The sequence below is a fragment of the Syngnathus scovelli genome, chromosome 11, assembly GCF_024217435.2.
Source record: "Syngnathus scovelli strain Florida chromosome 11, RoL_Ssco_1.2, whole genome shotgun sequence".
Lineage (NCBI taxonomy): Eukaryota > Metazoa > Chordata > Actinopteri > Syngnathiformes > Syngnathidae > Syngnathus > Syngnathus scovelli.
Window position 1 is genome coordinate 2,007,131 of NC_090857.1, and position 15,625 is coordinate 2,022,755.

At 47.9% G+C, this 15,625-nt stretch overlaps 1 protein-coding gene across 7 annotated transcripts in view; it reads right to left on the reverse strand.

Annotated features, from left to right (window-relative positions):
- Positions 1–13,146, reverse strand: part of LOC125976702 (plasma membrane calcium-transporting ATPase 1) — a 31,282-nt gene extending 18,136 nt beyond the window's left edge. For 2 of the 7 annotated variants that reach the window (XR_007484486.2, XM_049732523.2), the window contains exons 1-2: positions 12,594–13,141; positions 1,479–1,841 (exon numbers count right to left, since the gene is read on the reverse strand). Coding sequence is in view for 6 of the 7 variants with exons in the window: in XM_049732523.2 (XP_049588480.1) it covers positions 1,479–1,674 (196 nt within the window). In the remaining variant the exon portion in view is untranslated. Of the gene's footprint in view, positions 1–1,478; positions 1,842–7,343; positions 7,506–12,593 lie in introns of those variants that run through there. The other 5 variants (XM_049732528.2, XM_049732525.2, XM_049732526.2 and 2 more) reach the window with 4 other exon arrangements.
- Between the last annotated feature and the right edge of the window lie 2,479 nt (positions 13,147–15,625).

Genomic DNA, 15,625 nt, shown 5'->3' on the forward strand with positions numbered 1-15,625 from the left:
GCCGTGGCAACCGGTACAGAAGACATCCACTGGTGGAAGGAAGGGAAAAAGGAAGGAAGGAAGGAAGGAAGGAAGGAGGGAAGGCTTCTGTTGGAAACAAAACCAAATTAAAAAAAAGCCACTGGATCTGGCATTTTAGCACGTTGTGGATAAACGAGAGGTGACCTTCGCCAAGGCCCTGAGCGAAGAGCGAAAGCGTTGCACGACTGGATACCGTTTTGCTTTTTGGGAATCTCAGGCTGGGCGTGTGTGTGTGTATTTCTCTCGCGCTTTTCAAGCGGATTAAAATTTGCTGTTGACCAGCGTACAGTCTGCTTTTGCGGAGGACTAAAGAAATGGCAGAAGAGTTACTGACCATTTTCAGTTCAAGCAGGTCTTTACACGATGATCGAGAGTCAATTCGTTTTTCTAATCAATTCCGTCGCTGAATTGTTGCACCTCTGCTTTCATGTTGAGTAAAAGACGTGCTAACAAATCTTTTGCATTCACTGTCAGAGAGAAGCCAGCTTAGCGTTGAGAGGTTCTTTGAAATGAAAATGGAGTAAAAAAAAAAATAGACCTTTTTTACAATTTGATGTCATCTTGACAGAATACCTAAAATAGCCATTTTATTTTTAGTCGACATGCCACGTCTCACATCAGATTGTTTAGAACTAAAAACCCCAAAAAAGAAAATCACATTTTCGCTTCTTTGTGGGTTTTTTTGATGCCGTGATGAAAAGAAGATCGGCGACCACCGGGGAGGCTTCAGACGGACGCTTCATAAGACATAAAAAATGCAACAGGGGACAAAAAAAAAAAGATGAAACGTGACAGTGTGGTTCAATCTGAGCGTGTAGGCACCGCTTTGGAGTCTGCTGCCACCGCAAAAACAAAGCGTGCATGCCTTCAGCCTCACTTTCCCGTTCAGGCATGTCCAAATATCACTTGAGAAATAGAAGTATGGAAAAAAGAAAAAAGGCTTTCATTTTGGAAAATTCGATTTGACAAAATGCATTTCTTGTAATGTGATTTAATTAGGGCAAACAATTAAAACATATATATAACGGTGAGGATGAATAAGAGTGACCGCGATGATGATGATGATGTTTGGGACTGAAAAGTCGTCAGCAAGGTGGCGGCGGCGGCGGGCGCTGCGGCTGATTTGCTAAATGGAATGCTGCAATGATCTATGGAGACATTAGGGGAGCCGCATGGAACTAATTTCAATTCAGCAATGGACCCGCGGCGCCAACACGCACGCACGCATGAGCGCAGGGGATCACAGTTGACCAACGGCAGCCCGACGCCATTTCCACGTGATGTGTTTCCACAATGCGGTCCTGAGTTTGCATCTTTTTTTTCACATTTTTAATCTGTTTCTGTCAGAAGCCAGATTTTATGGGGGGGGATCTGCTGCACATGTGCGTGAACATTTTGGTGAGCATTTGAGACACATCTCCTCAAAATCACAGGAGAAGAATCTTTGGGCGGTTTACCTTCGATGGGCGAGGTTTTGAGGCGTCTGCAGATGCCCTGCACGTCGCCGTAGTCGTCTCGAATCTTGCCGACAGCCTCGCCGCTGCGCAGCTCCATGAGTCCTCGCAGGTCATTCACAGTCACCCCGAAGTCACCATCGTGGTTGCCGTCGGCAACCGAGTTCCCCGCCGGGTGGTCCACCGCGTTGTTCGCCATGTCGCCGATGCCGGCCGGTCCGTGAGAATGTCGCAGATGTCAGAGAAAGTCCCGATGGTCAGTGGAGGGGGGGGGGTGTGCGCTTTGGCAGGTTAACTCCTCGCTGGGACGGGCATGCTCCACTGGGTTACCATGGAAACGGGGATAAACATGTCCGGATGTCGTCGCTGTGAACAAGGAAGACAAGATGAGAATCTGGCTAACCAAAACAGCAACACCTCAGCCATCACAAAAAAACGGCTCCTCCCAATATTTGAAGCGTCAAAACGTCATACGGACAATCGTGATGGAAATAAAAACTTGACAAAGAATATTTGCCATCACTTGTAAACATCGAAGAGAAGCCCGTTTCTTTCTTGACTTTTCAGATGAGCTTTTTTTTTTCCCCACCTCATCAATGTTTTTTTTAACGTTGGTGAAAAGGGATCAGAACATTTGCTAAATATAGCAAGCAATTGTTCGTTACATTAGCAACCATGAGATGACAGGAAAAGAATAAAATCGGCCTGAGAAACTCCAATCGATGAATAACGGAGCTGTCCGTTAGCCCGACCGCTAACATAGTTTGTGTTTAAAAAAAAAAAAAGTTTTTGCTGATGTTGACAATAAAGCTTGAAAGGGACAAACGGAAAAGGAAGTGCAACCAAGTGGGTGGAGGAAGTTGGATGCGTGATCATCAACACAATGTGTGTGTGTGTGTGTATTTACAAATTCCACCCCATCATGATCCAAGTGCTCACCAAAGGACTTAGCACAGTTAACGGAATGCACGCGCACACACACACATACACACAAATTGCGGTCAGTAGGTCATTATGGGATGTCGCGCTGCTGCTGATTGATTGGCGATGACGCAACCGTGTCTGTGAGGAGCAATCATTAAATCACTTTAGCTCATTGTGACTTGAAGATGCTTTTTTTGTTGTTGACGTTGTCCATCAGGTCACCTACACCCAAACTGGCATTTGGGTCAAGTCCAAAAGGCAAGATGACCTTTTCCACAACTTGTCATGGCTATAAAAAGGCGCTGGCTCATCCAATGACACGATCGGAAAATGTGTCGAGTTCAAAGGTGGATCACACACTAGGTGAAATGATAACAGAAGTTCTCATTAATACTTTGTCATCTACTCTTTGTCGGCAATGACAGAGCTCAAACGTTTTCTGTGAGTCTTCACAAGGTTTTCTTCACACACCGTTGCTGGTATTTTGGCTCATTCCTCCATGCAGATCTCCTCGAGAGCAGTGAGGTTATACAAATAAGTGGGAGAACTTGCACAATTGATGGCTGACTAAATACTTTTTTTTTGCCCCACTGTAAGTGAATTTAAAATAATGTACAACTCGCCCGGCTGCCGGAGGATTGTTTGACCACGCCCACTGCAGCGCAAAGGTCGACAAAGCTAAAAATCAGCTCGGAGACACTTCGCTGATCACAAGTCACAATTCTGTCTGTGGAATTTGTGTGAGGCTAAGATGAGCCTGGGTTGTTAGCGGAGAGTCTCGCTCAAGTATTCCATTTCGAACTCCAACGCCGATGCCCACGTTGCTGGCTGTTTGGCCGCATTCCTTCTTGATCAGAAAAATGGACGACGGATGGTGAAAAACAGCACAAGCATGACTCAGACGTTTTGCTCTTGCAGCAACACACACACACACACACACACACACACACAGCAGGGCTGGCTATCGCCAACAAGCTCACAATAGCAGGCTTAATATATTTACGATCCACATAAAGATATCAATTTGATGAATGCTTTCTCATTGTGTTCATTCACTCGTTTCTGTGTGCTACCAGCCCGCTCCTTCTTCTTCCTCGACTTCTCTGAGCCTCTGCAGACACACCTGCTCTGCATACTAAAGCAGCCTGCTGACTACACGGACACACACACTCACACACACACTTCTATTCACAGTCCAAGTATGTAAGGCAAACCCTGTTGGCCACACCCTCCACACACAGAGAAAAGAACTTTTTTTCGTTCACCCTGTTGCACCAAGCAACTGAATGAATGCTTGGTGCCTCATGGAAAATACTTAAACACACACTCACGGGATCTACGCTTCATGCCTCAGGTGACACAAGTGACACAATTGTGACCTAACAGCAACCTAAAGGGAAAAAAAACAAAAAACGCACAGAACAGGTTCTCTTCCGATGGCTATCGGGGAATCATTGAGTTCAGACACGCAAGACGTCTGCCAAGCAGAGTACAAAATAAATGAAATTAAAGATGATGCCACATTAAAATTCGGATGGAACTACGTCAAGTTACCAGCGTTTGGCCCTGGTTGAAATCACTTAAGGGAAGCGCCAGGCCAGGCGCACGGAACGCAGCATTTAGTTGGCCTGGCCTGGTAAACTTTGATTTTCAAGTTCAGTTCAACTTGAACGGAAAATACATTTTGAAGTCATCATTCCATGGAGTCATCCAGGCCAACTAAATGCTGCGTCATAGTTGCATCATCATTTTTTTATGTATTGCGATCGTGCTTGTCATGATTCGGACCCGAACGGCAGCTCGTGCACATTTTTAGAATCCACCGCTCTTTGGATGACTTCATTGACTCCAAAATGAATTTTCCATTCAAGTTGAACGAACCCTGTAAATCAAAGTTTACACAATATAAAAACTCACTCGGGATGAAAAAAACCCAAACTACATCAACACGCTTAAAAGACACTCTTGGAACGTGCACCCAAGAGTCCATGGTCCCGTCCCCACAATTAAAAGTCCATTGGCGGGAGGTGGACTGCACTAAGACGCAAAGACAAGGGCTCACACATTCACATGCACCACACGTCACTGTCGGGTGGAGACAGTGTGTGTGTGTGTGTAGCATGTCAGACTCAGTCATCTAAGGGGGGAAAGCAAAAACGATAGAGCAGCCGGGAATGCAGGAGACCACACCCTTATCTGCAGTCATGTGACCACCAGGGAGTGAAGGGGGGGGGGCGGTAAAGGGTTAAGAAAATCGCCCCACTGCAGAGGCCAGGACCACGCACACATGCAAGCGGGATCCTCCCCACTGCAAAGAAAATGGGGCAAGTTGAGGATCTGACTAAGATCAAATCTCGCTTATTGATTTTCACGTGTTGCAACACTATGAACAGGATGCAGATTTCAATTCAATGAGTCAAAACCAACCAAAAAGCATTCGGCACAAGCGCGGACGAGCACGAGAACCGCTCAGGTTAGCGAGCTCGTGACGTTGCCGTCGGCGTGACCTTCGATTCGGTCAGCGTGGTCTTCCCGTGGCGAGACGACAAGGCTTCGTTCACAAACTCATAGCCTGCACGCAACAATGGGAACAACTCTTTAGCCGGTCAATAGTCGTCATTGGCTTAATCTCATTTAGCGTCAGTTAATCATTCTCGGTCAGCCAGCGCACCGGGTTGGAAATTTCCAGAAAACTGAATGCACGTTATTTTCAGGGGCAGCGAATGTCTGTCGGCCATTGTTACATGATCATTCTTTGTCATTTAGTGTCAGCCATTAAGCAAGTACCTAAAAACATCTCAAGATGACTCAGTAAGTGCTAGTTAGTCAAATCAACCATTTGTGTCGAGTTGCCGCATCCAGAGAGCTGGAAATCCAGCCACTTGGCGTCATTTCGTGTCAGCCGGCCGTTGTCACTTTGCAATTTAAATCCAACCACTCGGCGTCATTTCGTATCTGTCGGCCGTTGTCAGCTTGCAATTTAGCCACTCTGTGCTATTCAAGTGTCGCTCAAGTAGTTGGTAAATGCTAAATGGACTGTACTTATATTTGCGCTTTTATCTAGACCACATGGTGCTCAAAGCGCTTTGCAATTCACTCATTCACACTCTCACACACTCTCTCATACACTCATACGCCAATGGGAGGCTGTTTTGACGCGTGTGTGTGTGTGAGCCAGCTCGTCATCAGCCCATTTAGTGCTAGTTAGCGTCAGCCTTAGGCAAGCAGAAAGCAGAGCATCTTCATCAAAGCACTTATCGGTCAGCCTCGCCTGGCTTTGTGTTAGTTAGCCATGATCAACTAGTCGTCGAAGACATCCGGACAGTTTGTCAGCCATTTTTCATCGGTCAGCCAGCTAGAATTGGCAGTTGGCCATCGCCGTCCATCTATCGCCTCGGAAACAGTTGGCAAAAGCATCCCAGCACTTTGAAGCAATCGACGGCCAGGGAGTCATTTAGCATCGGTTAGCAATCGTCAAATGGAAAACGTAAAAGTTGAATTGCTCCGTGAGCTTGTTCAACAGGTGCCATTTTGCAAAGTGAGCCAATGAGGCGCTCAATCACTGAGTCCATTGAGAACATCAGTCAATTGCTCAGCTCCGTCCGTTGAACCGGCAGGCCAAGAAATGTCCACGATTCCAAACGAAGCCAATTCGCCGAGATATTTCGGTGGAAAAATCCAGAAACATTTGACGCTCGCTCCAAATGTTCCCAGCTTTGAGAATTTCCTCGACGAGCGAGCGTATTCGACCGAGCTTTTCTTTAACAGTTCATCCCATTGAGCTACTCCAACATCGAAGATTTTTAAATTGCGCAGACCTTTCGTCACATTGTCAGTGTCTATTCATAGCCACGGAAAAAAAAAGAAAAAAAAGACGTGAATTCTAGAAATGACACACAAGCAGCAGTGAAGAATGCAGACAAGTAACACGCTCGCCTTTGCTTTTGACACCTCAACGATGTGTTTTTCATCCTGCTCGTCATCGGCGGGACGATTCCCCACACACAATTTGAATGAAAAAAAAAACGATGGAAGGTAAAACTATCAATCAGCTCTGATGTCGGCGCTCCAAAGAGTCGTTAAGGATGCAGACGCCGCATCCGGGTCGGCCTCCGGAGAGTCCTCCGATGTCGGACAATCCATCCCGCTAATTGAGCGTCGGGGAGATTGGGTCTTTTACGATTTGTCCGTTGCAGAAAAGCTGCGTCCACTCCTGCGGCGAAATCACTCGCCCGTCGCTATGCGTCATCTGTCATCTGGTAAAAAAAAAAAATTCCGTCTCGCAACTTCATTCTTGTTATGAGATCTTTTGATCTCAGACAAACTTATCTTTTTTTCCCTCCAAAAATTAAAGTTTCGTAACGTTATTCATGGAAGAAAGCGTGAAAGTGGGCAGCTCTCGAAAATCACACTTGTGAAGTGAGCAACATACGCGTGGACATCTTTGCTACCGTGCGGCACGCTTCTTCTTTTTCCTCCGATGATGATGATGATGAAGATTCTTACTCATCCATGGATGACTGCCGGTGGAGCGTCTTGTGACCGAGAACACGGTGAGGAAAAAAAAAAACACAAAAAGGCCAGACAAGTGGCTCTTGTCTGCACAGCGTGACACGCCACATTCCTGCATTACGATTCCTCCGTGTGTTTACGAGCTCGTTTTCAGGGAGAGCTTCACGCCTTATCAAATTTCAAAGGTCGGACCGTAAAAATCAAATCCAAAAGCCAAAGATGAGTGTTGACTCGTAACTAAGCGCTCACGTTCACTGGCGATGGAGGGATTCCGACAGCACCTGCCTTCTTTCCCTCCTTCCTGTAGTCCAATTGCCCTTCCTAGGTCACTTCCTACACCCTTCCTTCCTTAAGTCTATCACCCTTCCTTGGTTACTTGCTCCTCTTTTGGTAGATAAAAAAAACCTACTTCTACGTCTACTTTTTGCCCACCTGGTTGGTCTTTTTGTCAATGTTGCTTCCTGTCATTCTTCCTTCCTTCAGTCCATCATCCATCTTTCGTTGATTTACAGAGTGGAGCGCCCGCTTTGGCCCGGCCTACGTGCTCCAGCCTTAACCTCGACGACGACAACAGGAACAAGCCCGTCCGGCCCGGCCCGGCAACGACCGCGAACGGGAATCCTCCCTCGCCGTCAGTACTCACAATACGCAATCAGCTATAAATAGCGCATGCTCGCTAAGTGGTGCAAACGCGATTTGGGCGGGTGAACACATATACATATTTGTGTGTGTGTGGTGTTTTAGGTTGCAATTGTAAATGTTGAGCCCCTGAAAAAGTTACGTGAAAGGCGATGCAATTTCAATCATCTATTTTAGGAACAGCTAGACTCAACACACACGCCGCCTTTTGTCGTGTGAGGACAAGGAAGTGAAATAGCGCGAGCTGCCAACATGACATGAGAAAGCATCAAGCCTCCACTTCCTGATGGCCGCAGTGTCTCCACCCACCATCTGCTCACTTCCTCCTAAACCGCCAGGGCACAGTCACCTCTCGGGCTCACGCTCGGCTTGCACGCCAGACACGTTTGTCAGTTCATGCGACGCTAGCGCACGTCTTTGTTTAGCTCGACCGCAAACATCCAAAGGAGGAGGCGGTAAAACGCATTCGTGAATGAAGGCTCAAGGAAAGACAATACTGTCATCCACTTAATTGAAAATGCTGCCATTGCAAAATGAAAAGAAGGCCAAACTTTATTTTTTTTACAAATGAAAGGGAAAAACAGTCACACTTGAAATAAAAAAAAAAGGAAACCGCAAGATCGTGGCTACAAAGTTAATGTGCAAGGTCACATTAAATCATAGTGCGAAAAAAAGTGCTAGGTCACTCTCTAGTCATGATCAACAGATTTCAGCAAAAAAATAAAACCAATTACGAAGAAAAAAAAATGACAGCGTCATTTCAATGATAATGGCTCCGATCACGTTCCGCAACAAGCGACAGAATTTGTTGTTCTGAAAAGATGACAAAAAATGACAGTATTCACTCAAAGACGTGAAAGGATTGAGAGGCGGACTTGAAAAGTGAACCTTCAGTCTCGGAATCAAAAAGTAAGTGAAGAGAGGCCATATTGGACATCAGATTGGGTCGGCGCAATGTGGAGATTGCCCTTAAAATAAAAATTGACACGGCGCACGGGCAATTTTGATCATCTGATCAAGTCATATTATGGATCATCTGACACATTGCAAAACCAAATTGTTCGAATGGAAGTGGCATGAAATGTGAAGAATGTCGCCCGCGCACTACCACGACCATACCAAACGTGCCAAAGTCATCATGGCGGCAGCTACTTGCGAGAGGCCCAATGCCCGCTCCGAGTTCCATCCTGCGCCAACGATGGGTCGCTGGCCAGCGAAGGCACAAACGAAAAGCCCGATGTGCATTTTGTGCCTTTTTTCTTGGCTGAGCGTTGGCGGGGGACGGATTGACGAGGGAGACGGCGGCGGCTTGCATAACAGCAGCGTGGGCGAGCGGGCGGGCGCAGCTCCCGGCAGGTGTTTAGCGGGCGGCCTTGTGGGAGCTTGCCCGACTTCCTCCAGTTGGGATTGAACGGGAGGCACCAGACGCTACTTCGCCCACAGCCCTACTTGAAAATACGGACATTATATTGCCCAAAAATTCAACAATGTATTTTTTGCTAACTTGTTTAAACAATAAAAACCTCATATTGATCGTGAACATTCAGGTTCAGGCACAAGTTGAAGGCACCCTTCGAGATTCAAACTTTGTGGGCGGGGGCAGACATTATTTTTTTTGCAGACATTTATTTGCGTCCACGAGTTTCCCTGTTTTGTGAAATGACTCTTTGTGGATGACAAATATGCAAAAGAGGTCAAGCGGCGTTTTAGTGATGTCCCCTTGGATGGATGCGGGCGGCCATCAAATAATCATGAAGGCCAACGACTCGGTTACGGGCAAACTGGAGCCGTGCCGCCGCACTCCCGTCGTCATCGGCGGCCGGAGCGCTTCGCTTGCCGCTGCTGCACTGCGTCCATTCATAATTGATGGCCACTTACATAAGAGGCGAGCGAGTGAGCGTGCGAGCGAGTGAGCGAGCGAGCGCCCTCCTCCTGCTCGCAGGGGCTTCCCGAATCCCCCTTCACCATCCGAGGGGAACAAGTGGCAGAAGACACACTTTTTTCCTTCCCCTTTTAACACGCAAGCCAAATGAAGTACGTTTTTGAAGGCATCACACGAAAGGCTCGTTCATTCACCAAATACGGCTGCTGGGGGAAAACTGGATATTACAGTCTTTGGAATTTTAGGAAGTCTGCCAAACACGGACAAGGTTAAGTTGGACAAACATTGCAAGGGAGCCCCTATTAACATCGGCCATATGTTCCGAAATTAAAGCTACAGTCCATGTATGAGCTCTAATGAAAAGTGATAGCTTAATGCTAATGTAGCGCATGAAATGTCATCGATAGGCCAACAGAAATTGGCAGACATTTTGGAAGATAATTGTGGACCCGCCTCTTCTTCTTGTCCTTAACTATGCTACATCGCCTCCAGTAGACCTCAGCGCTGCCGTACTGTGGCACAAGCAAGGTACTACGGCTTTCACTTTGCTCAGATCCAACTGGCGATTGAAACACAAATCAAGTTACGGTTCGGTCATTTTCACACAATGTACTGTTTCTGATTGAAGGGATGAAAATTACGAAAGGGGAAAAGTAACACGGCCTTCCCGTCTGGCGGATTTTCACTTACTGCAATCGAGCACATTTGATTTGGGACACGCCGTATAGACATCGATTGGCGGTTCGGTCTTCCAGGGTGGGTGCGTTCTCCGCACCCTGTCGAATAAATACCCAGCGTGAACCCACGCCGCTTTGCCCGTCCGCCGCAAGCAGACTGATCCATTTACAAATCAAAAAGAGGAATAAAAGGATTTGCCACAGGACATGGGGGACCCGCCCGCCACGGTCCCGCTTTGATTTTTTTTTTTTTCGACTGGGCTTACTGATGCGGACATAAAGCAGCGGCTCGTAAACGTCCAGCTGCTCAATATCGGAACGGGAAGTCGCTTGGGCTCGACGGGCCGGGCATCGAGCCAGATGATCGACTGGCCGGCTGGGCCACGTCTGTCTGGTAAACACTCATCAGGTGACTCGGTTGACTCCACGCCAGCCCACGGGGGCCACGCCAGCCCACGGCGGCCACGCCAGCCCACGGTGGTCACTTAGCCCGACTGAGCGACACGTTAGAACGGGCTTGCTCGCTAATTGAATAAGTGGCGCACAGCATTACGTCGCCGTGTGTTTTGTTTTGTTCCCCCGAGGCCCATCTGACACTGGCTCCTAATTCCATCGGACACTCACGGCAGGGCTTCCGACTCGCTGACAGCTTGCGATAACGCCCGCCGACCGTTGCTGACAAAGCAGCGTTTAGTCCAATCGAGTCATATTTGCAGATTGTTTCAAAACGATGAATAACTCTGCCGCTTGCCTTCCAAGCTACTAGTTAGCACTGCAGTTAAAACGAAGATGGTTTTGAAAGCCAACGTTGCAGTGCTGCAAAAATCCCCACGGATCACGTTCCGTTGGGAAGGAAACGGCAAAAGGCAGCTGTGGATGTTGTTATTTATTTCCTGGAGACCTGTCATTAGCCTTCCCCCCCCGTTTGGGGCTAAGACAGACAGTCAAGTGGCGTTTGGAGTGACAAGTACCAGACAAAAGGCAGAAGGATGACGAGGGAGTATGCAAATGAGTCATGAGCTGCTAAGTAGATCACTCTCTCCTCTCCAGCACTCAAGAAAAAAAACTGAGCCGTGCGGCAACAATTATCCTCTCACTCGATCCAATTTGCCGCAAATGGCTTTTTAACATCTCCGCAAAGGGGTGAGGAGGCGAAGAGGTCCCCCTCCCAAAAAATCAACACCCAAAAGGTGTTTAGCCTCATAGTGGAGGTGAAGCAGCATCGGCAGAAATGCCCTCGTTTGGAGGTCACAAGCTGGAGAAGATGCGGGATCCCCCCCACTCCTCTCTTCCCCTCCCCTCCCCTCCGAAACGCAATAAGTCAGGACACACCCAGATGGAGAGGGGGAGGGGGACCAAGAAAATGACAGCAAAGGAGCAAGAACAACAAGAAACAGGCATGACACTGTTCATTCTCCAAGTGGGTGACATCACGGACACTTTGTGACGGCTTTTTTTTTTTTTGGGGCCGGCTCGTGTCGGCAATGTGGGGAAACCTCTCCAACAGGAAGAACGAGCTGCCCCGCGAACACACTGCTGCCACCGCAGCATGCAGCAACCGGTGTTCACCAGGCTAACGCAATTGTCCTTGCATCCGTCAACCCCCCCTTCCCCAAAACCCCCGCACAACGAATGTGGAGTCAAGCTGATTCCAGACTTTGCGGATATCTGAATGCCAGGCTCGCAGACGTCAACAAGCACACCCGCACCGTACCGTCATTGACAAGCGGGGCGTTTTTGAAACACCGCCCGGTTTGAGGGGGCTTCGAATGGACTTGGCGAGTGCTGCACCCGGCCTTAGCCACATTGATAACCGCTCTACCATTCGGCATATCTCAAAAGCGCCACCATATATCGCAAAAAAAAGGAGCATTTGAACCAGCCGTCCGCGTTCTGGATAGCACGCAGCGGTGGGCGGCAGCAACTGGTCCGCGTTACGTACCGCATCCAAAAGTTGAATTCCGAGCAACTTCGAACAAAATACAAAATACATACAAAATACATGCGAAAAATTGACGTGTCTGACGATATGTGAAGCAACGCGGCAAAGTGCGGCAAAAGTTGCGGATGAAACGACCACACTGCACGAGAGAGACGTGCCAATGCAGGTTTCGGGCGAGGGGAGCCTCGTCTGCGGGCTTCCGCCGACCCAGCGCGTGGGACTCGCGTGGGACTCAAACACCCCCCCCCCCCCCCCCCGCACACACACGCACACACATAAGCGCGTACACAACCCTCCCACGCTAGCGACCTCACTTTGCAGCAACTGTGGCCGGCGAAACGTTCCAAAAATCGAGACCCCGGCGGATGCGGTCCTTCCACTTGTGGCGAAAAAAGCCCAAATGGGCCACCGCAAATAGCTTTATGGCGCTACAAATAGGCTTTAAAACGAGCTCAAAACTCACCGAGCAGCAACGTCGACGTGAAAACGGCCGGCAAAGTTTCACCCCCACTCCCTCCAAAAAAAGGGCAAAAGAAGCTTACCTCTAGGGGGATCCGTGTCCGAATCACGTCGGCGTGTGGAGCTCCCTCACTGGAGCTCGTCCATGTCCCAGCGCGTCGGCAACTCGACTGGACCGCAGCGGTGGAAAAAATGATTGACGGACCGGGAATGGAATTATTCGGACGAAGCAGGAAAAAAACAACAAGTCGATATGGTCCTTCTCGTTCGAAAGCAGCCGGGGGATAAAGACAGCCGTGACACACCACTGCAGCACCGCAGAAAAGAGCCCGGAACCTTCCCGATTGGGTCAGAAATCAATCCGATAAAAGGGAAGACCAAGTCCCCCTCCCTTCCCCTCCTCCGCCTCCGCCTCCTCGCAGCTGGAACACACGCAGGGGTGGGAAGGCGTGATCGCCGAGACAAGATTGAGTCAAGAAGCCGTCGGAGGGGGCTGCTGGTGGGATTGAGAGACGCTCAAGGGGGTGCTTGGTCTTGGGGAGGCGAACCGACACCTTCCAACAGCAGCGCAAAGGGGCGGAACTAGAGTCCCGTCCTAGAAGCGCCTTTTCCGGCCGGTCTGGCTGCCTTGCCCCGGGGAAGCATCTGACTAAGGGAAGGCGGGGCCAGTCTGGATGGTTGACTTTTTAAGGTGGATCGCTTCAATCAGCACGACTCCATTTTAGATTAATTTTCAACGTGTTTCTTGTAACGTTACCTTGTCGTATTTTTTTATGTATTGTGAGGGCGTGGCACCCATCTGGATTCTTAAAGTTTATAAAGTGCTGATGAGCACTGTGGATAAATATGTCAAAAATCATTTTTCATCTGCTCCCTTCATTATGAGGTTCTTGCTTCAAATCCAAAACCAGTTCCCAGGCCTTTTTTGACATGGCGTCATGGGACTGTTTATGTGGCTCTAATAAATACCAAACTTCATGTTTAGGTTGAGGAGCTGCAGTATTCCGGTCAAGTGCAACTCAACCAATTGAGCCCGATATGTGTGTTTTAAACCAAAATGGCAGCTTTCTATTGTGTTTTTCTGGGCCTCCACGTGATACACCACATTTTGCAGGCATGACACTGGCTTCAGGGGTCAAATTTAAACCCCAACAGCCACTCTTAAGAAACTAGCTTGTGGGTCGCTAGTCAATTTTGAGAACAAAAAATGTCCCTTGAGGTGCGTCACGTCAAAGCACACAGTTGCTCATACATGCCGATTTCAACCCAGAACGAGAGGGCGAAAATGGGCCCCTGAGGGGCCCGTCAATCAGTCTCCTTGCTGGTCTTGCGAATGACGAAGCTTCTTGGAGCTACCATTTAACGGCACAACGCCGCTTCACTCAGCCTAAACGCCCGTGACTCTCTTTTCTCTGCCTCTACCGTGGACGCTGACTTTCTTTCTTTCTTCGCACCTCGGCGGGCCAGCCGTCGTCCGCCCTTTACCCGCCCGGCGAGCTGTTGCCGCAACACTCTGTGTGGCTAATGTCAATAACGGCAATATTGTCAATACGGAGTGACGGCGGTGTGTTTGCATTGTCCCGTTGCCTTGCCAACCGGGCCCAGGGTGGAGCAAGCAATGGAGAAGTGCGTATTTGCTTATGCTTAGGAATATTCATGTTGAATATTTTTCAGACTTCAAGGTTCTCCTATTTACCTATAAATCAGGAGGTGGTTAGGTGACACCCAAACTGACAGCGTCTGTCTGGATCCTCGTGGACCAATCAGGATGAGGGAACTGCAGCGGATTACCCCCCTCGAAGACACTGCCAGGACAATCGAGGGCACCTCCTGCAGCTCTTCACTTTGAATTAGACATCCACTTTTTCTTTGATTTTTTATCTTATGTATTCTATGTGCCCTCATGGTCATCCTGGAAGGGGGATCCTCCCATCTGTGGTCAAGGTCTCTCATTTTTCCCCTGATAAGGGTTTTATGAGTTTTTCCATGCCCTCCTGGGAGTTTAAGATCAGGGGATATTTTGAGAATAATTGTCAATTTGTTTTGTATATGTGAAGCCCTTTGAGACTTGTTTGTGATTTAGGGCTATATAAATAAACTTGACTTGACTTCAGGGAAGTACCAGCAGAACACGATGAAACTCATTGTTGACATTAGTCAGTCAATGATTAATTAAATGCACTAATTGACCTTGTTTCGCAATTTTCCTACTTGCCTAAAAAATGGAAACTAACTAACTAACTTAAGTAATTTCTCGCTTTATGTTTTTCATACTTGGCAAATGAACAAAATCAGTAACTGAAGTAAATATGTGAAACTAAATCGCTAACAGAAATGGCAAAGCGATGAGAAACATAGAAGAAAATAAGAAATAAAAGAAAACAAGAAATAAATGGCCGTGTATGTGCACACTATCGAGGTCTATAGAGAGTCGAGCTTGACAAATGTGAAGAAAAAAAAGTCCAAAGTAAGGTGCGGCGGGCCGGTGCAAAAAGGTTGATGCGCTGGGCTCGTGACTGATCTCGTTGTCGCCGCTCTAATGGGCTCATGCATCACGCTCGCACCTGCAGAGCGGCGGGCGGCTGCGTGCATGGCACAAAAACAACATTGGCAACGGGAATCAGCTGCAAGTGTTCACACATATTCATTTCCAGACAATGACAGCGGGATATTTGATATTCATTTGTGTTTGGCAAAAAAAAGAAAAACATTTCTGAGTTCATAATTGCGTTCAAAAATGAAACAAACCAGCATCAACGACATGGAAGCAAGCTAACAAAAAAGTGAACTAACAAACACTGATCATCAAAGAGCCTTTTCCTTCTTTATTTTTTTCATGCTTTCAACTAAGTGTGACATGAAATAAATGCAAATTTGCTTCTACTCGCTAAAAAACAAAGTGCCAACACCAAATGAGGTCTCGCTTCATGGTTTTTTGTACAGGTACACCGAGGCGTCGTTTGCCATTGTGTCTTAATTATGGACAAGAGTGGAGGCTGCAATTTTAAATCCATCAGACTTATGTAATCAAGTCACTTCCTGGGGTCAGCATCCACCTCCACACACACATGCACGCACACACACACACCTACACACACACAGAGTCAGAAATGTG